The 23,103-nt window shown below is 58.3% G+C and overlaps 1 protein-coding gene across 2 annotated transcripts in view; it reads right to left on the reverse strand.

The window, feature by feature from the left end:
* DGKD (diacylglycerol kinase delta) overlaps positions 1 to 23,103 on the reverse strand; it is a gene marked incomplete at its 5' end in the record, with an annotated part of 109,385 nt that overhangs the window by 10,428 nt on the left and 75,854 nt on the right. For both annotated transcript variants that reach the window (XM_079709610.1, XM_079709609.1), the window contains 21 exons: positions 21 to 113; positions 198 to 309; positions 1,266 to 1,417; positions 1,683 to 1,817; positions 2,837 to 2,950; positions 3,925 to 4,032; positions 4,174 to 4,270; positions 5,924 to 6,034; positions 8,025 to 8,121; positions 9,388 to 9,516; positions 10,340 to 10,489; positions 13,034 to 13,313; positions 13,390 to 13,489; positions 13,574 to 13,668; positions 14,781 to 14,865; positions 15,772 to 15,911; positions 18,539 to 18,647; positions 21,140 to 21,302; positions 21,991 to 22,093; positions 22,243 to 22,368; positions 22,696 to 22,802. In XM_079709610.1, coding sequence (XP_079565736.1) covers positions 21 to 113; positions 198 to 309; positions 1,266 to 1,417; positions 1,683 to 1,817; positions 2,837 to 2,950; positions 3,925 to 4,032; positions 4,174 to 4,270; positions 5,924 to 6,034; positions 8,025 to 8,121; positions 9,388 to 9,516; positions 10,340 to 10,489; positions 13,034 to 13,313; positions 13,390 to 13,489; positions 13,574 to 13,668; positions 14,781 to 14,865; positions 15,772 to 15,911; positions 18,539 to 18,647; positions 21,140 to 21,302; positions 21,991 to 22,093; positions 22,243 to 22,368; positions 22,696 to 22,802 — 2,606 coding nt within the window. The remainder of the gene's footprint in view (positions 1 to 20; positions 114 to 197; positions 310 to 1,265; positions 1,418 to 1,682; positions 1,818 to 2,836; positions 2,951 to 3,924; positions 4,033 to 4,173; positions 4,271 to 5,923; positions 6,035 to 8,024; positions 8,122 to 9,387; positions 9,517 to 10,339; positions 10,490 to 13,033; positions 13,314 to 13,389; positions 13,490 to 13,573; positions 13,669 to 14,780; positions 14,866 to 15,771; positions 15,912 to 18,538; positions 18,648 to 21,139; positions 21,303 to 21,990; positions 22,094 to 22,242; positions 22,369 to 22,695; positions 22,803 to 23,103) is intronic.

Here is a 23,103-nt window from a genome sequence, read left to right on the forward strand (position 1 = left end):
CAAGCGGCCCCCCAGCTCACCAGGGCCAGCTTCCCCGCCAGCAACAGCTCCGTCTCGCTGCGCAGAGCTCTGACGTTATTCACCATCTCCAGCACGAAGCTGCAGCTCAGCCCCTGGGAGGAACCAGAACAGACACCGTGGAGACGGCCCGAGGGCGAAAGGGGCCCGTGGGAGAAAGGCCGGAAAAGCGCAGGCACCTCTGCGGCCCTGGGCTTGCCGTACACCCGGTCCATGGCCTTGGAGCTGGCGTTGACGGCGTGGGCGAGCTCCTGCTCCACGTCTCGGTGGGACCGCGCTGCTTCCCGGATGCTGGAGGGAGACACGGCGCTCATCAGACCGAAGAGCGGCAGCCTGCGAGTCGCCTCGCTGGAACACAAGCCCAGGTTCGGCCCAGAGGGCCAACAAGACCACGACTCGACCGTGATGACCCGTGACGGCCGATCGTTTCCTGGCGGGTGGCGGAGGAGGCCTTAAATGGGAAATCTGACAACAAAATCCCAAACTTTTCTAGAAACTCAGCCAAGGCGGTAAATGCCCCAAATGAGACCTACACCTTGTAAAACAGCGAGCGGGTAAGTAGCAGAAGGCAGAGGAGGAGAAAGCCAGGACAAAGCTAGACTGGGCCGTGGAGGGGCTCCAGGCCTGTGGCGGCTCCCGGCAGGGGCAGGGGAGGCACAATGCAGAGACACCGCCAGACAGCAGCTGAAGGGGGTCAGCGGATGTGGCCAACGAGAGGGCACAGGTCACCAGGCGGAAGGGCCATGCTGGAGCGAGGTGGGTGGACACAGCGGGGGGAGGGGAGAATGGACAGTGGGCAGAGCAGCGACCACTGTGCTGGAAGGTCCAGAGTAGGAGAAGGAAACGCCTTTGGCTGTTGGCTTTTGTTTTTTCAAAATAACTACACTGTCTGCTTCTTAAGTGCAAACCCGCTCTCTGGGGGCTAAAGGAGGCAGGAGGGGTACTATTCTCAGAGATCCGGGATAGGCTGTAAAACCTATGAGCTGCCTCTGAAAACGCCGGTGGTGTGAAGCTTCCACCTGCATAAACCCCGAGTAATCCCTGGAAGACTGTCAGTGAAAATACCAAAGCCCGGGGTTAACAGAAACCCGGGCCAGGCCCTCGTGAAGGAGGCAGACGGCACATAAGATCCGGCAAGGGCATCTCAACGCCTGCGGCCCAGCCGCGGACCTGGGTCGTCCCAGTGACGTCAGGGGGCCCGGGCGCTCTCGCGGAGGAGTGGATCACGGAGGAAAGGTGGCGCCCACCTGTGGATGAGGGCCCCCGCTGCCTGCCCAAACTGGTCCATCTGGTTGGCTTCCTCCTCGGACAGGATCTCCGGGTGCAGAGAGAAAGACGGAGGGCGGGGCAGCTCACACTTCTGCTTGTCCTCCCAGGACTTCAGGGTGTTCTCAAAGGCCTAGGGCACGGGAGCCAGCGTTACACTCTCTCCTGCCAGCACACATCTAACAACAAGCACTGCTGGGACGCTAGTGGGATAACCGGCTAGAAAGGCAGACGTTCTTTTTAACGCTGGGGGGAGGGGGAGCGGTCCTAGAAAGCAGAGCCCTGTTCACTTAATCTTAATCTTCAAAAAAAATAAATAAATTCCTGGAACAAAACGTTAAAAACTCCAGGTCTTCTCCTAGAAGGGGCACATGTGCGCCGCAGGCAGTCCGTCTTACCCGATCCCTGGTGAGCGTCTGTGCCCGGTTCTTGTGGATAATCCGAATGTACCCTGGCGGCTGGATCCAGGCCTCTCCGTCCACCTGCACAGGTACGCCCTCATCCCCCAGGATGGAGATCTTCACCGTGCGACACTGAGCAAACATCACAGCCGTCACCGAGCTGCACCCAGGAGCCTTCAAGTGCTGTCAGCACCACAGGCACCGTCCTGCCCTACACACCCCTGCACCGGCCGGCTGACCCCTGGGGTGACACCATACCCCGCCCCCCACCAGCCTCCGGGGTCAGAGCATCCCCGCCTGGGGCGCACGCAGCTCATGGAGCCCGGGGGGTCTGCCCCACCCCGCTCCCACTGCCCTGCACCCAGCACCGCCATCTGTGATCGCAGTGCAGGGAACTCGGTGCTCAGACACCAGCACCAGGTGCAGGGCGGGGACACATGACCACCAAGAGCTGCTGGGTCCCTGGGCACGTGGGGACACTCCCAGGACAGAGCAAACACCCAACAAGTGCTCCTTTTTTCAACAAAAAATACTGCCAAGGAATTAAAATTGTGAAATTCAAGCAGCCCACGGCAGGGACAGAAAGGACTGGGGTTCAGAGGAGCATGAACTCCCCATCTCTGTGCCTGAGAACATCGCCCGCCCCAACCCCACCAACAGACACACCCTTCCCAACCCATTACCAGAAGTACCGGATGGGGAACCCACCCTGCCACCCGCTAGCCGGGCCTCTGAGCAGCCGGGCAAGGCCACGCACTCGGCCTCTGTTCCCAGACTCAGGCTGTGGCTTCTAAGAGCTGCAGGCCCAGGGGCCAAGGTCAGCCAGGCCCGTCTCATCTCACCCACCTCAGCAGGGGTGGGCAGGAAACAGGTGGTACCCACAGAGTGAGTCAGGGAGGGAGCTCAGGGAGGGTACAAGCCAGCCCCAGTTTCGAAAGTATTTTTTAATTGTCAAAACACGGCAGGTGAGAATGGGCTCTGGACCAGGAGGCGGCCGGGGCGATCCTGGAAAAGCGCCCACTCCCCTGGGCTCTGAACCCCGGGGGCCCGTTTATCTCGAGAGCGCGGCTCTGGGCCAGGCCTGCCGCCCCAAACGTGTGTGAGCCCCAGCTCCACCCAGGCCCCTCCCACCTCCAGGACCACGGCGGTACCTGGGCGATTCGGTGATGCTGCAGCTTTATGACACGGGAGACGGCCATCTGCATGCTGCCGAACACGGCGACCACCTCCAAGATCTTGTCATCAAACGACGGGGCTGCAAAGGTCTGGAAGGGCCGGCGTTAGAGCTGACCTCTGCTCCCAGCTTCCCTGAACACGCCCCTCACCACGCGCATCCTTCTCACCTGGGGGCCGCTGTGCTGGCGAGAGCCCGACAGGCCCACTAGTAGGAGAAGCTACGGGGTCAACACTTGCTGACGGGTCTCCACGTCAGAGCCTGAGAGCAGCTGCCTGAGATCAAACCCCAGGCCTGCCACTCACTAGCGTGGGAGCTTGGGCAACTTACTGTCTCTCTACCTGGGTTCCCTCATCTGTAAAATGGGGCTAACACGGGTACTACGTTCCTCACAGGTTCTCATGAGGGCCGTCAACAGGCACAGCGCTGAGAAGAGGGACCGGCACACGCTCAGTGTGCAGCCGGTGTCAACTGTTTTTATTAGCTATTACGTACGAAGGAAGTCAGGCCCCTGGTTAAAACCTACCAACACCCCCAGAGTTCTCGGCATAAATTCCAAACTCCTCCCTGCCTTACACGACCCCACGGGAGCTCTGAGCTCTCCGTGCTCCGCCCAGCACGCACAGCACCAGTGAGCCTCCTTCCCGCACCCGGCCCGGCCCTGCCCAGCCGCCAAGCCTTCACATACACTGTTCCCTCCTCCTGCCCCACACCCACCTGACCTGTCCAACCCCGAGTCACCCTCAGGTCTCAGTGTAGATGTCCCTCCTCCTAGGAGTCTTCCCAGACCTGGGCCCGGATTCCAAGCCACACCTGCGACCATGCCTGTCCTGCCTGGCATCCCTTTTTCAAGGCCACGGGAGCGGGGCCTGCCTGCCTTGCTCTCCGCTGCGCCCCCGCTGCCGGCACAAGGGCCCCGCTCCACCCATCCCTCCGCCTCACTGACAGGGCACCCCCAGAGCGGGAGGCTCCACCACGGCTCCCGAAGGGGCCGCCCCTCTGGGGACCCCGGCCCCATCCCCTTCCCTGAGCTCGGCCCATGCTGCCCAGCACCCCGGTACGTACATCGTCCTCCTTGGTGCCCCCCCAGAAGTTGGTCCCTCCAGCATAGCTGGGAATGTTGAGGACAGCAATTCCCTGGAGACTGGGCAGTGGGATGGGTCGCCCGTCACACTGAGCGGTAGAAATGCGTGAAAGGAGAGAAGAGAGAACCAGGCTTCAGCCGGGGGCTCCCTCCCCCCAGCACTCCACCCAGGGCTAAGGCCGAGGGGCCACTGGGTCAGCAGAGGGGCCGGCAGGGGCCCGCCTGCTCACCTCCAGCAGGACCTTCTGCTCCAGGTTTTTGTAGGTTCTGTGCAGCAGCTCTCTGGTGCCGAGGACTCCGTACCACATCATGTTCTTGGTGCGACTCCTAGGGGTGGAAAGCAAAGGACTGACGTGGGTCTCAGCTTTCTCTGCACAGCTACCTACGGCCCTTGCTGCCACCTCATCACAAATGGGTCACATCGGGCAATCACTCCCAGCAGCGACACCGTTAAGATGAGGAGGACATGCCCTTGTCACATGTCCACGCGAGATGGGCTAAAGAGATATATTATTCACTGACCAGAAATTCTGCCAAAGAGTAACACTGCCAAGAAAGTGATCATACCCTGAGAGGTAAAAAAGGTAAGACATTACAGAACCTCACAAAAAAACGTATAAATCACAATTTTTTTTCCAGCTATAAAATTATGCTTACCACAGAAAATTTGGAAAGGGCAGAAAAGCACAAAAGAGAATTCACAATCCCCACATCTGTAAGTGCTGATGATAAATGCTTCAGTGTATTTCCTTAGGAACTTGATTTACAGCTGAAATAGCGGTAACTGTGCACTTCACCCTGCACGGAGAGCACTGCCCTGTGTCCTGAGCACGAATGACCACAACGGGGCACTTCCCACCAGCACTCGCTGAATTAACCCCTGTGACGGGTCTCTACTTGTGCCCACCCCTGAGCTCTATAACGTACGTGGCAGTAGCCCTTGGTAAACGCCTCCTTGACGAAGTTCCCAATTACTTTTTAAGGGTCGATGTGTAGAAGTGGCATCTTCTAAGTAGACCTTCTCAAAGATACAAACTCAGGCAAGATTATATATCAGGATCCCATGTTTCTAAAAACATATCACATGTGGCCTTGCTCCTCACCTGTTCTGCTCTGATAAATTACCTGCATTTCAATGCCTTTTCAGTTGTATTCAGACTAACAGGGGTATCTTCAAATGACTTGGGCTCCCATCATGTGCTGTGTAACAGGGATGACCCCTGGGGACCTCTGAGACTTTTCCGACACTCGAGCCCCAGAGCTCCAAGGTTTTTGAGTTCTTATGCTTGATTTTGTTTTCCGAGAAAGGTCCAAGCACACAGGAGTTGGGGGATTGCCGGGCAACTCCTCGGGTGTCACTGTGACCCCCCGCTCCGAGTGACAAGGGCACCTGGCGGGGGCAGGTCTGCAGGCTCTCCAGCAAGGGGCCCCCTCCTCCTGCATCAATGGCTGTTCTCCGCCCAAACTCCACACCAGCTTCCCTGTCTCTAGTTCTAGAAAGTCATAGCTGAACAGTCTGCCCTCCAGGTGATGGCCACCGTGGGGTGGGGCGGGAGACATCAACTCCGTTCTTCCCTTGTCACGTCTCCCCGGAGGAGAGGACTTTCTACTTCAGCCAGGAGGAAACCTTCCCATTCCTCTCCGTCCTCTCCCCGGCCAGGGGTAGACAGTACGTGGTGATTTAGGGGAGAACCTGAACACCCCCAGCGAAACACCCCCCGGGGCCTCTCCTGTGGCATTTGCCTGCTCGAGGGCCTTGCGGGGGAGCAAGCCCTGACCCCACCTGAGGGTGACATGGAGATGCCACTGCCGTGGCCACGACACACAGACGCGCCCCGCTTTCTGACAAGGCATTCGGGCTCCATGTCTGTACTCCACCTGAGGGCTCTGTGCGCCCCAGAAATCACCCCACGGCCGGAAGGAGAAGCCAGCACAAGACCCGAGGACAGGCACGCGCAGGAGCCGCACCCACCTACCCACCTGCACTGCTCCGGGTGCTCATCACGCTTGTTGTTGAAGTCCAGGGAGATCTTCGCATCCAGGCCGATGCCAAAGTAATTGTTCATGACGCACTTCTCTGTGTAATACTCTCTGCAAAGGGGTATTTCAGGCCATTTAGAACAACCCTGCGTGCCAGCCTCTGAGCAGTTCTTCCTGAGGGCAAAACTCAGTTTTTTTGTTTGTTTGTTTTGGTTTTTTTGGGGGGGCGGGGAGGTAACAGCATTACTGACATGTAACTCACATACCATACAATTTACCCATTTAAAATGTCCAACTCCATAGTGATTGTCCATGTATTCAGAGTCACGACAATCAATTTTAGAACAGCTCATCACCCCAAAAAGAAAGTCCACATCCTTCAGCCATGAGCCCCAACCCCTCCCCAGTGCCGGCAACCACTAATCTGCTTTCTGTTCTCTGCGAACTTGCAGATTCTGGATGGTTCCTAGAAATGAAATCACACAGCGTGTGACCCTTTGCGTCTGGCTCCCATCACTGAGCACGTTTTCACGCCACGAGCACTGGGCTCATCTGAGTTCAGTGCTTCAGCTGGTTAATGGCGAACAGCGACGACCCAATGCAGGGATCCTCGGCTGACGGACCTTTGGGTTGCTTCACTTTTGAGCTATGATTTGTGAACCCTCATACACACGCTTCAGTGGGGACGTGTTTTCTCTCCTCTTGGGAGTAACCCTAGGAAGGGACCTGCTGGGCCATGTGGAAACCCTGGGTTTTGAGGGACCGCCAGACTGTCTTAAAAGTGGCTGCACCACCTCACGTTCCCATCAGCAATGTTAAACCTGATGACATCCATGGCACACACGCCCACATATGCTTACACCCTGGATCCCAAAACGTCCCTCAAACGTCCCTAGACCCAATCAAAGCAAAGTCCCCAATTTGAACATGTCCAGCCCAGCCCCACGTCCCAGGTCCACCGCGGGTAAGACTCCTCCCGGCCCCTCACCCCCGTGAGCGAGGCCCGGCACGCCACGCTGGGGAGGGAGGAGAGGAGAGCAGCTTGCGTCTCCCCAGGGGAAGGAGAAGCCTCTCCCTGAAGGAAGAGACCACAGCCCTCGCTGCCAAGTATGGAAATGCAGGGACCCCGGGTGACGGAAAGAGACAGCACATCTAGTTCCGGAGGCCTCTGTGGGCGCTGCTCATGGAAGGCTACAGCTCTGGCCTTGTTGGGGAGGACAACTCAGGAAGGGTCAGGACCAGAGCCCCCGACAGGCCCCGGCGTGAGAAGCAGACAGGAGGGTGGTGCCAGGCTGGGGACAAGGACACGGGCCAGCACTGGAGCAGGTGTGGGAACCCAGGCCACCCTGCAGGAAAACTGGCTGCCACTGTGCAGGCTTGCAGCTCTGCTTCCCGAAAGCCAGAGTCTCTGAACCGCACATTTCTCACTGCTACTCTCCCCACCACGCCGGACACACATGGTGGACAACTTTTAACCAACTGCCACTAGCCACTAGCTGCCCAGAACTTGCTATCAGCCAGCAGAAAGGGAAATCTAGAAGGCTGGGCTTTCAAAATACCATTTGTCCCCGCAACGGTCTCTACACACACGAGAACAAGCTGCGTGAAAGGCCTCACTGCCTTTGACGCTGGGCAGTGGACACGGCACGTGGCACGCAGAGCAGTGTCGGGACTTCGTTCCCCAGAGTCCAAGCCCAGGACAGCATCTCCCCAGGCACGGCGAGGAGGCGCTTCCAGCCCGGGAGCTACACTAACGGGAGCAGCAGACCCGCCGGAAGGAAGGCGGTCAGGAGGCGGCGCCAACGTGGGGCCAGCAAGGACCGCGGGGAGGACGACCGAGGACACGGGCAGAGCCTCCAAGCCTGCCGAGGCCCCAGAAGGTCAGGCATGCGCCAGGACGGCGCCTCCCTACCCAGGCATTCCCAACACACCCTCTGCCCCGGACGCCTCACACCTTATAGGTTTTCCTTATCGGCAAACGCCAGCTGGAAAAGGGTCACGCAGGGAGCTGCTCACGATTTTCTCTAGTTAATTCCAAGCCAGTTTTCTACGCTCCAGCATTCAGCTGACAACATGCCCCCTTGGTTTACCCCATACTCACAGGTTTTCTGGTTCGGAGTTAAAGGGATCGGCATTAATTAATAATCGACTGATGACTGAACCTCCAGGCAAGGAACCAGACATCCCGGCACGAACATCTGTAAGGCAGAAAACAGGAGACAGCACTGCCTGGGGGCTCCCAAATGAAGAGGCCGTCGTGTCTTTGAGGCTGATGGTCCACAGGTTCTTCAGAAGGTTATTATAATAAGATGTTTCTAAAATACTGCATAAAAATGTCCAAACTTTGACAATTAATAGTCTCAGGGCAAAAATCACTATCATAAATCCATATTCACAGAACAAAAACGAACACCGGGTGGTAACCGACACCTATGAGACACATCAGAAAGGAGCTCACAAAGATAGTTCTCACTAAATTTAAGAAAGTCCACCAAGATGATTCCTACTGCAACTAATCGTAGGGTCTAGTCACACAACGTTATAAGGCTAAACTCATGAGAAAAGGTTAAACATCAAGGAACCCTCCAGGTGACCAGAACCCTCAAGATACCTGCACCCATTGTAAAAATTTAAATGATAAACAGTAAGGCTGAGATGGGGCCCTGCTTTTGAACATTCTGCCAATCCGTCCCTTCCAGTAGCGTCTTTGCTGCTTATTAACCAAATCTGTCTCAGCCTCTCTTCCCTAGAGCTTCCGCAATTTTCTTTCTATTCAGTTGAGATTCACCTAGAAATTGCCAAATCGCTTACAGGAGCAGCGCGTGCTCTAGCTTGCCCAGGAGGCCGCAGGAAGCTGGTTAAGGGAGTCTTATCAGCAATTTCGACCCCTCGTACCACTCCTTCCTACTGCAGACACAAAGTGCTATCATGACTCTCTCTGAGGGAAGAAGCAACAGGAGCTGCCTTGACATGATCCTGGGCAAAATGAAGGCAAGGCAAGGGGACTGGGCCCGACTCTCCTGGTGGCCAGCTGTGCTCCTTCTGCAATCATGCTGGAAACAAAGGGGTGACCCACCGACTCCCCATCACGACCTGCCGGCCCTTCCCTCTTCACTCAGCCCAACTCCTATTTACCTATCAGCACCCAACTGAGTATCACCTCCTCAGTGACATCTTCCTGGGACCCCAGGGCGACGATTTGAATGCCGTCTGCTCTTTGTAATAAACAAGAGCACTTTTCATACCGTGATATGACTCTGAAATTCTGCCTGTCTTCCCCATGGACCTATGAACTCTTGGAAGACAGGGGCCCGGTCTCGTGAACCCCTCAGACTACTGCCAGGCAGAGCGAGTGACAGCTGGGTGCTGAGCTGGAAAGCTCAGTGCCTGGCCTGCGCCCCTCCCCCAGACACACAGGCCTCTGTGCGGTGCCGGCGACCCCGGCCCACGCGGGGAACACTCACTCGGGAACAGGATCTTCGTGTTCAGCGCTGGCAGGCTGTCCCGGTTTCCTGACTGCGAAGGAAGAGAGGCAGAACCCCCCGGGGACAAGCTTCCTTTGCTTATCAGCTTTTCACACGGGGATTTGGACACTATGAGAACAGAACAGAAAACAGAACGCGACTGAGCTACTGGCAGCTTCATCGGAGAAAGGAGCAGGCGGAGGGGGGCCGAGGGAAGCGAGGAGTGGGCCACCCGCCGCGGCCGAGTGTGCAAGACGAGGAGCGCGGCAGGGAGCAAGGAGGGGAAACGAGAAAGGGGACACAGAGGCGAGCGGGCTCGGACACCCGCCAAAGAGACACAGGCCCCTGAGGGGCTGGGGCCGCGGTGACGTGACGAGGCCGGGGAGGGGGAGGGGCGGCCTGCAACCGCAGTCAGGCCGCGGGGTCTGTGCACGGGCAGGGGCGAGTCCTGCACAGGAACGTGGTGGAGGAAACTCTGGGGCAGGATCTCCCGGTGGCTCGCAAAGGCCACGAGCGAGGGGGCCGCGCAGAGTTGGGGCTGTTCCAGGAGGGCTAGGGGTCCGCAGGTGGTGGCCCGTACAGCTGGGTGGTCCCTTACCACCCGGAGCAAACGTGGTATGTGGCCGGCTGCAGCCAGGAGGCCCCAAGCCCTGGGTGAGGACCCCGGGTGTGCAGGGAGGGCCTGCTGGGTCTGGGCGCGCAGGGAGGTTCAGAGGGAAGCACCGCCCCAGCAGCAAGGTCGCCCCCTGCCCAGGATCCTGCCAGGCCTGCACCAGGCAAACTGCACACAGCAGGTGGTATGTGAGACAGGTCACCTGTTTGAAACTTTTTACACTTCCAAGTGGCCACAGAAACCGTCAGAAAGCACCCGTAAGCTTCCCAAGGCAAGCTTCTGAGCATCGCAGACAAAAAGGCCTGATGGCGGCGCCGCGGGTCACCAGGGCTGCTGTACCTCTGCGGAGGCTCCTGCCCTTGGCAGCGCCGTGGCCCTCGCCGTGGCACGCTCTGTCGTCCGACTTCAGGTCCTTCTTCTCCTCCGACTCGGAAAGACCTAAGATGAACCCCTCCTGCTCTTGGGTCTGGGCGTTTTGCTCGTCCACAGCTGTGCAAGGCAAGGGTATTTGCAGCTGAGCGCACAGACGTTACCCCGCAGGCACCACCGGGCTGGCGGGGCTCCCACTGCACGCGGACCCCCTCCTCATCTCACTCATCTCCCTTCAAATGTCGTCTCGGCTGAAGGCTTAGACCCGAAGCTCCGACCCGTCCCACTTTCTCCCCGGCCCTGGCACACAGGGCACCGGGACCCTCGTGCCAGCTGGCTGGGGAGGAGGGCCGAGGGCTGGGAGAGACGGAGGGGAGGGGAGAAACGAGCGAGAGCACGCGCAGCCCGGAGGGAGCAGTGCACCCGCCAGCGCGCAGGGGCAGGTCACGACCTCACTGTTCTCACTGTAAGAAGCAGCAGATCGATCTGCTCAGAGAGAAAAGGGTCTGATGAGAGCGGAAAAGGTATGAGATGGTTTCTGAAGGTACCGAGAGAGAAGACAGAAGCAAACTTGCTGGGGAGGATCTCAGGGTCTGGGTGAGGGTGGAGGTAATGAAGTTCACAGGTCACTGTGGTTTTACAGCGTTCTCTTCAAAGCTTAGCAAAGAGTCTAGGAAAAGGGAGCGATTGACTGGGCGAGTCTTTAATCCTATGCAGGGGTGCCTCTCTCTCCCAGGCCGACTAAGGACAGTCAGCAGTGGCATCCTGGACACCAGGGCCGGTGACCTGTCCGGGCCCCGGGCCCCTCGACCACTGCAGCCGGCGCCTGCCTCACACACCACAGCACAGACGCTCCCCCCGCCTTTTTTTTTTTTTTCTTTCTGTTAAAAGTATTTTGTCTTGTTTTAATATTTCATCAGCTTTACAGGGTTACAATTGTCTAAAATATTTCTGGTTTAAATACAATCTGCATATAATGTTATAAAATGTAAACTTTCAGTGTTCTTTCAATTTCAAAATCACACCTTTTTTCTCTTTTTTTGGTCTTTCTTTTCCCCCCTCCCTTTCAATACCTGAATGTCCTACAAAAAATAAAATAAATCGTCACAGGCTGCCCCGCCGCGGCCAGGGCGCGACAGGCTGGGCCCAGCCAGAGGTAGAGAGCAGTTTTACATCTTTTTATTGGAAGTTTTTTTCCCTTTAACCCGAGTTCAGGCGCGGTCCCCATGCCCTCTGACAAACCCCAGAGAAACTGAAATTTCACATGTCAGGAATGAAAGGCTGAAGTCGTGTTTGCCAACAAAAAAGGCAGAAGCAAAATTAAGGGGGGGAAGGAAGAAAGGACGGTAGTGGGCAAACATGCTACCAGTGAGAAAAGGGGCTGTACAAACGCACAGTTACAAGCCAACCCACCCCCCAGGCCCCGTCCCGCCCCCGCCCACCCCCCAGCCAGAAAGCTACAGCCCTGCGGCCGGTTTGGAGGTCACAAGGAAGCCTCTAGAAGCAGCCCATCCACAAGCACCTCCAGAGCGGGGGGGACCCCTGGACCCCCTCTCCACCCTGGGTTTGGGGGTCCCCAACCTCAGCGTGCTGCTGAGCCCCGCCTGTTCTGGAGTGGACAGCACTCAGCCCCCATCCCCTTACGTCCCGGTTTGCATAAGGGGTGCTGAGTGGCACCCCGGAAACCCCCCCAACAGGCAGCGGTGGGGCTGGGGGGCGCCCCAGGCAGAGGTAGGGCCCCTGGGGGCTGAGCGCCCGCTGGCCCCGGGCCCCCCTGGCGTTTCCACAGCCGGTGGACTCCCCCTGACCCATCCCCTACAATCATCAGCGTCGCTCAGCACCGCAGGCACACACTGAGTTAGACCCGGGGGAAGGCGCCTCCCCTGCGGGACACCGGCTCCCCCAGACACCCGCGGATGCTCAACAGGACGCACGGGGGTGGGACGCTGAGCTGGGAGCTGGTTGGGGCGGGCGGCTGGGCGGGGGTCCTGGCATCATTAGTCAGACCTGAGGCAGAAAGAGATTCGCAGCGGGGCCGCCCACACGCCCGTCCGCCCACACGCTGGCAGAATGGGGGGCGGAGGGCAGCCGCCCGCGCTCCTGCAGTCAGGTGTCCCCCCGTCTCTGAGCACCGACCCGGCTCACCCGGCCTCCGACCCCATCCTCACCTCTGTCCGTCACATCGTCCTACAGCCTCATCTCCCACCTCTGGCCCGGGCCCACCTCCCTCCTGGGCACAGGGCCGTCCTCCGCGGGTGTCCTCAGAGCACCTCAGGTCTCAGCACCGAGGCCCTCCTCGGAGCCCCCACCCCTGGGGACAGTCCCACCTCTAAGCGGACAGGGCCAGGCTGCGCCTGAGGTCTGGCAGAGCTGCCGCAGGTGAGGACGCTTCCAGGGAGTGGGTCCCCCAACACGCTCCCCCGGTGTGCCTGCGCGAGGCACCTTTCCACCAGCTGGGGGCGCCCTCTCGACTCTGCCGTCCGCTCAGTGTCTTTCCATCGGGCACAGGCCCTGAGGAAGGAGGCGCTGGCCTGTGTCAGGCGGTCCAGAGCGGCTCTGGCCTACACGGTGGGTCCCTCTGCGTCTCGCGCCACGTTTGGGGGGAAACTGGGAGCTCCCGGGGCTGGCCTGCAGAGAGCCCCGCGGCATCCAGAGCCCGGCTACCTTTCTCTGTGTGCTCTATGATCTGGCGAATCGCCTTCTTCAGGCTGTTGGCTCTCAGCATGAGCTGCTCCCGAGGACGGAATATCTGCGGCCGGGCTGGGCAGGCCGACCCCACGGTGCGGTCCCCGGTGGAGCTGGAGCCACAGCTGCCGCCCGCCCCCTCCCCGTCTTCCGCCTCCTCGGCGATGGTGGGGGGTGGCGTGGGCAGAGAGGACGAGGCCTGGGACTCATCATCCAGGGTCTTGAGGAGAGAATCCAGCTTCTCTTTCAGCACAGAGCACTGGGCGGGGAACAGAGGAGGGAGTGGAGGGGCTGCTGCCCCGCCCAGACACCCACCCCAGGTGCCCAGGACGCACCTTCCTGGCCATGACCTCCGACTCCTCGGAGCTCTCGGTGGTCTTCTCGTAGGCCTTCCCCACCCGAGCCACGAAGTCCTTCACGGTCTCACAGAGCACTCTGTGGGGGGGAACGCGGGGAGAGGCTTCTAGAGAGACAGTCCTGGCTGGGACCCTGGCTCCCCCGAGGCCGCCGGGCACTCACTTGGCCGAGGAGATCACCACCGAGTGCTGGTCGGAGGTCAGGATCTTAGAGAGATGGGCCGCGACCGAGTCTTCATAGAAGAGGATCTGCTGCACCTGCCATTGCCCCAAACAGGGCGGGCGACTGTCAGCCCCACGACGGAGCCCGGTGAGCTCCACGCTAACCCCCGCCCCTTGCCGGCGAGCCCCAGCTCACTTCACGCTAATCTGACAGATTTCAAAAGCTTCACGGAGCTGTGGACGAAGGGATCTTAACAGAAAAGAACACGGTGATAAAACCTCGTGAATGGCTCGTGCTGCTTTCGTCGGAGATTCAACACAGCCAGCCTGTGCTGGGCTGGAGTCCTGAATCCTGCGTCCTCCTCAGCAGCACAGGCGGCAGGCAGGGTCCTCAGCTGAGGCTCCACTCGTATTTCTCTGCCTGGCTGGAACTCGGCCCGGGCCCCTCTCCACCTCTCGATACAAATCACCCCCTTCACCGCTCACCCCTGCCTGCGGGACTGGGGTCGCTCACCCTCTGTGACGAGCCCTCTCTTTAGACCTTGGCCCTGGGTCGGCCAACTTTACTACTGGCCAGAGAGTAAATATTTAGGCTTTGTATACGTGCGTACGCTCCCTCTCTTAAAACGCGCAAACCATTCTCTGCTCACAGGCCAGGTCACAGCAGCCCAGGCGGGTGTGGCCTGGGGGGCTGTAGTTTGCCAACTGCTGCCCTTGACCCTCCTGAGGGGCAGACGGGCCCTGGCAGAGCCCTCTCTCCTGCTCAGCCAGCAGCCAGCTTGCCCAGTGGGGTGAGCACAGCTGGGCGCCCAGCGCTGCGCCAGTCTGGGCCCTGAGGGAACCACTGATGACAAAAACCAGCGTAAAGTGAAAAGAAGAGCTGAACACTGAACTAGCACAGACTGACGGCAAGGGTGGGACGTGGAGGAGGCGGGCCCAGAGCGGGAGCCTGGGCTGGGCGGGGGCACTGGCAGCAGGGGGCGGCAAGTCCTAGGGGGCCATCGACACAGAGGACCCCAAATCCGGCGACACCCCAGGAGGCCCCCAGATGACCACCAATCCTGTGGGGGCAGAGGCCACGGGCTGCAGCTCCACCTCGGCTGGCCCTGCCCCTGCGTGGGTCTAACCTAGGGAAGGACGTCTACGGGTGGAGGCAGGGCCCCAAAGTGGTGAGGACAGTGAGCACGCGGCAGGGCAACTGGAAGTACCTCGGAGCCCTCACTCAAGTCTTCGGTGACAGTGGAAGAGGAGGCCGGCCGGGGGAGTTTGGTCTCGTAGGCCATGACGCTCCACCTGCACACACAAAGGAGCTCTCAGCAGGTCGGCTCGAGCCCCCAGGCAGGCCCCGTGCCTCTCCCACCTCCCCAACTTGTGGCCTGGGGGCTTGATCTCATGACAGCCCTAACTTCATCTGTAAGCCTTTATCTTGACTCCCGTGTCCCTAACCTGGCTCCTCACTTAGTCACAACCCATTGGACACTGCAGCTCCACTGAAGGAGGTGAAAGGCATCCCATAATGCTGCTTCTGGGAAAATGGGCTTCCCCTCTTCAGAGCTGAAATCACTCAGCCAGCAGCCAGCTCTCCCGCGGGGGCTGAGCATTTCACAGCCTCCAAAGGCACGTAGGCCTCCCTTCAATAGAGAAGAAACGGTAGAGGCAGCTGGAGAGGGTTCAAGACCACACCTGCTCGTTGCAGCGCAGGAGCCTAAGAGAGAATACGGGCGTTTCAGCAACACCAGGTCCTGCAGGCTGCGGTCAGGGGTTTCATACGTGAGCTCAGCACTAAGCAGCTCGCTCGAGAAGAACGCCCAAGTTATTTCTAAACACACAGAGGAGAGTTGTCCAAAACTTAAGATTCTTCTGGGAACATGGAATTGCTCAACTATGCAATAAGTCTTCCTTATTGCAAGACTCTGCTGACAGGTATCAGACGAGGCTGCAAAGGCCAAAGGGGACAGGGCCACCTTCTCTAACGGCCCAGAGGATCGGGCCTGGCTGGTGAGACCTGATCGCTCGAGGGCACAGTGCCAACCTGTCCTGCTCGTCAGCTCTTTCATAACCTGATCGCCAGGTAAAGCCCACCAGAGACAAGGATTCCTGCTCAGGCCGAATTTTTACAAGTAACTGCAGAGGGCCTATGGTTTCCAGGGACCCTGGGTTGAGAACACCTAGTCAAGGGGACTCGTGCGGTCCACTCACCTGTCCAGCATCTTGGTGCTGGCTCTTTCCAGCTTCTCCAAGATCTGCGGGAGCTGGGTGTCATCGTCACAGGCCGAGCCCCAGCCTAACACGCGAGCCAGGTCATTCCCTGTGCCGAGGGGCAGCACTCCCAGCTGACACTGAGACACGGGGGGAAGACACGCGTCAAACACCCTCCTTTTCACCTACAAGGTGTGAGGTCTGATCTCACACGGTGTGGTGCTCGCATTCCAGGCAGAGCCAGTAGGCAGGGCAGGACAGATGTCTCTCTAATCCGACAGAAAATTCCTCTCCCACCCACAGGCCTGCTTCTCATCTGCTGCCGTATCTGACAATCAATCCTCTACAACCGCCCAGATCTACATTCCCACCTTCACAGCTGTGGCCACAGTGCTGACTGCTGAGTATCTGAACCCCCGAAAAATCAGTCTATACGACTTCCCTCCGCCTGCTTCTCCGCCCTCTACAGCACCACACTAACACCTTCCTTCCCCTCACAGCACCTTCCACGGCTTTAAGTCCTATCAAGACAGGCGCCAGGACTTCCAGCCTGGCCGTCAAACTGGAGCACACCCCAGCACTCGGCCTGCACCCCTCCGCCTGTCACTCCCCAGAGACCCCCTGCACTGCTCAGGCCCCGCCCTCCACCTGGAATTCCCACTAAGAGCCCCCTGTGGAAACCCCACCTAGCCAGTTCAGTGCTTAGGAAGCTCCCCAGACACCAGCTGCCCAAGAGCCTTCGACCTCCGAGCCCGACACGCAGGGTGGGGGAGGGTCCCTGGACCCCCTAAGCACGGCACAGCCCGTGGTCACCTGCCGCGGCCACTGAGGGAGGCCCTCCACCCTGCCAGGGACAGCAAGCTGGACAGAGCAGGTGAGGAGGACAAGGAAGCCCCAGCACCAGGGGGAGGGGACCTGGCGCCGGCTTCCAGGAGCCTTAAAGGAAAGGAGCAGGCAGCACGGTGAAGGGACAGTGGCGTTCCGGGAGAGGTGACCCCCCGCCAAGTCAGAGCTCAGACGGGGAGGGCCGTGAGGAGAGAGCAGTCGGAGAAGCAGAGGAGGAAGAAGCAGCCGAACTGAGGCCTCACTCTGAGTCCGGACCTTCTCCTAAGTCAAGAGCCACCGGGGAGCACTCAGCAAGGGTGCACGAGCAGAGCCTCCCCAAGGAAGGTCCTCGGGGAGGTGAGGACCGGCGGGGACCGGCGCGGCCCAAGAGGCTCAAGGAGGTGCGTGAGCAGAACTGCCCAAGGGGAAGGCCCCCTCGAGGAGTGGAGAGATGGAGCCCGGGGCCAGCCCGGGCACACACGGCTGTGCTGGACACTCCAGGGTGGCAGGTTAACCAGAGACGAGGAGGGAGGGTGAGGGAAGGCTCAAGAACTACTGTCAGATCTCCGGCTTGGATATCGGGTAGGATCACGGGCCACAGAGAAGCCAAAGGAAATGAATGCTCCCTGAACTCAGGTGAATGCAGGAAAACCTGTCTTCCTGACTTGTGATAATGAACTTGGTAACGATCCTGGAAGTGAACAAAACCTAAGATTGGACCTAAGTGTACTGCTCTAACTTCACCACGAGGGGGCAGTGCTCTCTTTCCCGAGCAACTGGCCTCCCTAGAGCTGAGCAGTTACTTGCACACCCGGGGTCCCCGCTCCAACGTCATTCCAGGAGCTAAACGCTGACAGCAAAAGGTCCACCCCGCCTACAAAGACCACCAACGTGTTGAAGGACAAGTGACAAATGAGGAAAAATATGGGCAACAAGGATTTCACATCCCTAATATAACAATAATCCTTAGAAATCAATTTTTAAAAAAGTAAATACCCCAGTAGAATATTAGGTTAAAAAAAAACATGAACAGATGATTCATTTAAAAATTCATAGTTAATTGAGGATATGCTTGACTTCACCAGTATTAAAGAAATAAAAATGAAACATACCATTTTTTTGTCTACTAAGTTGGGCAAAAGCCTTAAGATGTACAATGGACAGCATATGCGAAAACACAGTTTTATGAGCATTAGGAATATAAACTGGAGAGCAGTCTGGCAATATTACCAAAATTTAAATTTGGGTACTCTTCAAAAGAGAACATAATTGGGACACTGTATACATGGTTTTCACCAGCACTGTCATTATGAAGCAATCTGAGTGTCCATCCATGGGGGGAGATGAGCTAAACCCAGGGCTGGCGTAGCCCTGCCCAGTGGAAAATCATCACATAGGCCTCCATTTAAACTGATGGATCAAGAGGTGCCCACAATGTGTTGGTTAAAAACTGACACTACACAATATACTGTAAGGGTACCATGAGTCCATTTAAATTAAAACTGCATCGCACACTGTACTATATACATTTTGATAGAGAGAGGTCTGAAGGATAGTTACTGAAATGTTGGCAGTGGTTAATTATTGGGGGCGGGGGGTGTGAGGGAGCTGGAGCAGAAAATAAATCAACACTTAAAAAACAACCCTACTCTGACCCGAAGCTCAAGTATACTTCTGAGCCCTGCTCGCCAGCAGGAGGCATCAGGCAGTAGGCGGCATCACTACCCAATAAGGAGCCGCACCCAGATCCGCCCGTGCCTGGGACCTGCGGGGATGGAAGTGTTCTTTTCGTTGGGTCCCTGGGCCCATGACGCCATCAAGCTACCTGCTCTTCCCTCCAAGACCACCCCAAGGGGACGAGGAGTGCCCCCCGAGATGACACAGCCTCTCTGTAACGGTGGCGTCGCTCTCCCGTGGGGCCGGCCCCTCCACACCCAGGTACCTGTTTGTGAAGGTTGAGGCTGTCGATTTCAGAGAGGACCCAACCAACACTGCCATCTCCACCACAAACCAGAATCCGGAACGTATCAAACTTCTGGAATAAGCGTAGGCTGCAAAGAAAACAGAATGTCAATGAAATGAGGTCCACTCTAAGGGACAGGTAGCCAATGGCCAGTCAGTCTGGGGCTGGGGGACCCCCTCTGTGCTCCTCAAGGCCGACCCTGCGGCCCCTCCTGCGAAAAGGCCTCTCGGAGGCTGGAGCCAGGCTGTGCTTAGGCTCCGCCCACTGGGGCCGCTGGGCGCCTGAGAGCAAAGGCCGGCCCCCCTCAGCCCCCAGCCCACCCACCGTCCCCGCACTTGGCCAGCCCCGCACGTGTCTTCAGGAGCCCCGAGCTGCAGGATCCTGCCCACGCTGTCCCTGTCCTCTGGGCCACTCCGCCCGCCCAGGTGACCGACCCACCCTGCGCCCCTCGTGACTCCAGCTCCATCTCCTTCCTGTGCTCCTCTTGGCGGCCCTGCCCCTGGCTCGCAGCATCCCTCCCAGTACACCCGGCAGCCTTCCGTTCACTCCCCAGCCGCTTCCTGGGTGGCCTTATCCGCGTCTTGGCTTCAGGGACGACACAGACGCTGATGACCCTGAATGACCCTGACAACGATCCCTCGGCTCTCCTGAAGGACAACACGTGCGCTTGTCTACCAGAACGTGCCACTCGGTGTTGCACGGGCGCCTCCTCGACTGACGTTTCCTTCCTCAGAGAAAGGCAGCGCCACCACCAACCCAGTTACCGGGCAGGCCCCGTCGTCCCCTCTCGCAACCCCTCCAGGAGCCTCCCGTCTCCTTCAAGATGCCTCCAATTCGTGCTACCAGCCTCATCTTCCCAAAACCAGTGTCGTCGGGTGTCCGGCTTTGGAAGGGGCCGCTTGCTTCCAGGAGAGGTTCAAACCTTTCAGCAGCCCCCACGGCCCTCCCTGGCCAGGAGCTGCCACCATGTGTCCGCACCTCTGCACACAGCCCACCCTCTGCCTAGAGGGCTCCCTGCCTCCCTCCCCACTACCAGAAACTCTCCTCAAACGCTAGCTCGGCGGGGAAACTGAGACCCCCATCTGACTCGTAAGCCCCTTCTCTTGGTTCCCAAAGAACCTGCACACCACACTGCCAACGAGACAGATCGCCTGCCTTGGGCCTGGACTGTCCGTCCGCGCCCGTCCCCGGCAGGCAGGGCGCCCCCTTGGCCGGGCTTTGCATCCAGCACAGTCCGAGCGGGGGGAAGGCCTCAGACAACAAACAGGACCAGGTGACAGGGAACTCGGGGACGTAACAGAGGGGCGAGGCTGCACCAGACCTTCAGGCTGGGAGAGAAGCAGCCACACGTGTCCTTTAAGAACACTGACCTCCCTCAGGCCTCCAGCTCTCTGGAGAAGATGGGACACGTCAAGGCCAGGAATCAGGAAAACGAAGCCGTATCTCTAAGTTTTCTTAGGAACAGTGTGAGAGCAAGGCTGCTTCCCAGAAACGGGACCTGTCTAAGCCAAGTACACCGCACCTCTGCAGGTCTGCACGTCCTTAACGCCTACTACGAGCTGTGGGGCTTGCATGCTTCTCCAAAGGAACACATGCTCATTCCGCGGTCCTACTGTGCAGCCCGCCCTGCCCAACACCCCTTCGGGGCATTCCTCCAACATCCCTGGCGCCTTGGAGAGCAGCGGCCTGCACCTGTCTGGTGAATCCCCGCAGGGCACCTCCAGGGTCCCTCCAGGGAAGGGGGTGCTGTCACCAAGGAAACAGGCTAGAGAGCTGCCACCGGTGACCATTTTCCAATAGCAGGTCTCTCCAACCAGACCCAGGCTCAGGTCACAGGAGCACCCAGCTCCAAAACCAACACCCTCCCGGGAGCCTCCCAGGAGCGCACACGCCCCCAGAGAGCAGGCTCTGCGGGCACTGTCTGCTGCAAACATCCTGCACCACCTCCCACACGTGCCGGGGGCTCGCAGAGCTCCCACCTGGAGCCGGTGCTCCCAAACGAGGAAGGAGTTGGTTCAAATGCCAGAATTTACAAAAGCAAACGTTTTCCACAAACCTCTGGATTGTATAAAACTAGAAAGCACATGTCAGGTCTCTTACTTTGCCAGATACACCGGGCCTTGCACATCTGCACGTCACGGCACCTGCAACTTAAGTAACCTCAAGTGCCCTCTAAAATGGAAAATCTCCCTTTTGGCCTCACTGGAAAAAAGCTTCCTACTCGATACTAAGCAGCCATTCAAAAAAATGAGGCAGATCTGTAACTACTGACATCAGAACACATCCACACTGCTGTCGGCTGACACCCATAAATAGCACACTGCACAAGGGCAGGTAACCTAGGCCCCCACCTGGTTTCAAAGTCTGTGTGTGCACACAACTGAAACACGCACTGGAATGTTGGAAGGACACACAACTCTATGAAACATTCAGAGTGGACACCTCTGCCAGTGGAATTTGGGAAGGGTAACTTTTATTTCCTATTTAAAATTTTCTGTATCTTTGTATCTTTAAATAAGCATGCATTTTCTTCAAACGGTTTTTAAACTCCAAGAAAGATATATTTTACAAGCTTCCTACCCAAGGTGTGGTCCTCCATTCATGAGGTCAAAGACCTGGGCAGGGTTCAGCAGCTGCTTGAATCTTCTGAGGAACTTCACACCCTGGTTGTCCCCACTTTTTGAATTGACGAAGACCAACAATGGACTCGTGCAGGATGGAGGACACGTGGCCTTCCAGAAGCCTGGGTGTGAGGACAGAAAAGGACACAAGAAAATCTGAAAGCCACGAAAGACATCAGGGCGCCCTCAACCGTGCACCAAGTAGACTCCCCCCGTGGGACCTACAACTTAAACGTACATGCCCAGGAAACCAGCAAGAGATTAATCCACGTTTCCACAACGCCATCCCCCGTGTAGAGGGAAGTGAGTCCTCATCTGGTCTGACCTCACTTTTGCAGGACTCTACATGTCAGACACTGCTCTCAATCTAGCAGAGGTGACTTCTGGAGACACGTGCCCCGGTTCCCAAGTTCCCACCAACACATGTTAATATGCATCATCAAGTACCACCTGGACAAGCGAGCGCAGAGGCGGAAGAGCGTGTAATTAATATCAGCTACTAGACGAGCCTAGTTGACGGACAGCCCACGTCAAAGACGGAGAAGCATCTTAGACTCGGTTTCTACTCAACAGCCAATGGACCCACCACCTTCAAGTAAGGTCCTGGCCTTGAGTCCAAGATGCCCAGAAGCCCAGCTGCCAGGACACTGTTCACCACCTCCTCTCCTCTCCCCGCAGGGGTGGGCCTGACCTCTTCCCAACTGCATCTCAAAATCACTGACATAACCAATTCCAGAGCGGGGGAGGGGAGAAGGCCTGGAGAAGGAAGCACGAGGAAATGGCTGAGACGGGAGAGCGTGTGGCACCCACCATCGGAATCGATGCTGTTGAGAGCGGTGGGCGGGATGACCGACACTTTGCACAGGCCCAGCGGGCACTTGGTCAGTAAGGATTCTTTACACGCCGTGTGCACCTGGAACACAGACCCGCTCGTCACAGGGGGCGCCAGCCTCCCTCCCGCACCCCAGAGCTCTCCCCAGCCCTGCCGCCGCAGGAGCCGTGCTCTCGGATCCAGCCGGCCTGTGCCCATCTGGCATTTGCCCAGCGGCTGCGCTCGCTCACCATGGCCTTGCACCAGAGGCAGCGCCAGTCCTGCAGACGCAGCACGCTGCCGCAGGTCTTGTCGCACACCGTGCACTTGGCGCTCACAGGCAGGTTCCCCTCCAGCCACTGGTGAGGCATGGCGATCTGCAAGCCACGCAGAGACATGCACCGGGGGCGTCCTCACAGCCTCCACGCAGGCCAAGGGGACCCTCAGGCAAAAATGCTCCAAAATGAATTCCACGAGGGGGTGGGGCGGGGTCTGCAGAGCCCTGTCCCCCCCACTGCTCCCCTACGGGCATCCACAACTCACAGGGACTGGTCAGAGCTCGAGGCCCCCAGACACCAGCATAACCAACCAAAGGAAACCCTGCCCTCACGCTCCTCAAGAAAGAGACCTGAGCACAGGAGGGAGGAGGCGGGGGTGCCTCTCACCCCGGTGCTAGGAGGGCCATGCAGGGTCCCCGGGCATACCCCGTCCTCGTCCTCGATGATGTCCTTCCCGATGGAGGCCAGCGTGGTCCACTTGCAGTTACTGGTCGCACGCACAGCACAGCGTTTGTGGGCCTTAAACTTACACACTGTGAGAGAATGAGCACGTTAACCCTCGGAGCTGCGGTCGTGGTCTGGGGTGAACTGCCCCGCTCTCCTGGGAAAGTTGGGAACCAACATACGTGGTTAGTTTACTCATAAACGAAACCACCAGGATGCGTGCAGAGACCGCTCACGGGGAGGCCAGGCGTCCAGCCTGGCCAGGGGGCGGCAGGCTTTCTGTGAAGGGCCGGAGACGGAGCAGCTCTGGCTCCACAGGCCCACCATTCGGCTCTGTCCCCGCAGCACAAGGGCCGCCGTGGCCACGCTTCACATACAGACGCTGAACTT

Source organism: Hyperoodon ampullatus (genome assembly GCF_949752795.1).
Source record: "Hyperoodon ampullatus genome assembly, chromosome: 8".
NCBI classification, from domain to species: domain Eukaryota; kingdom Metazoa; phylum Chordata; class Mammalia; order Artiodactyla; family Ziphiidae; genus Hyperoodon; species Hyperoodon ampullatus.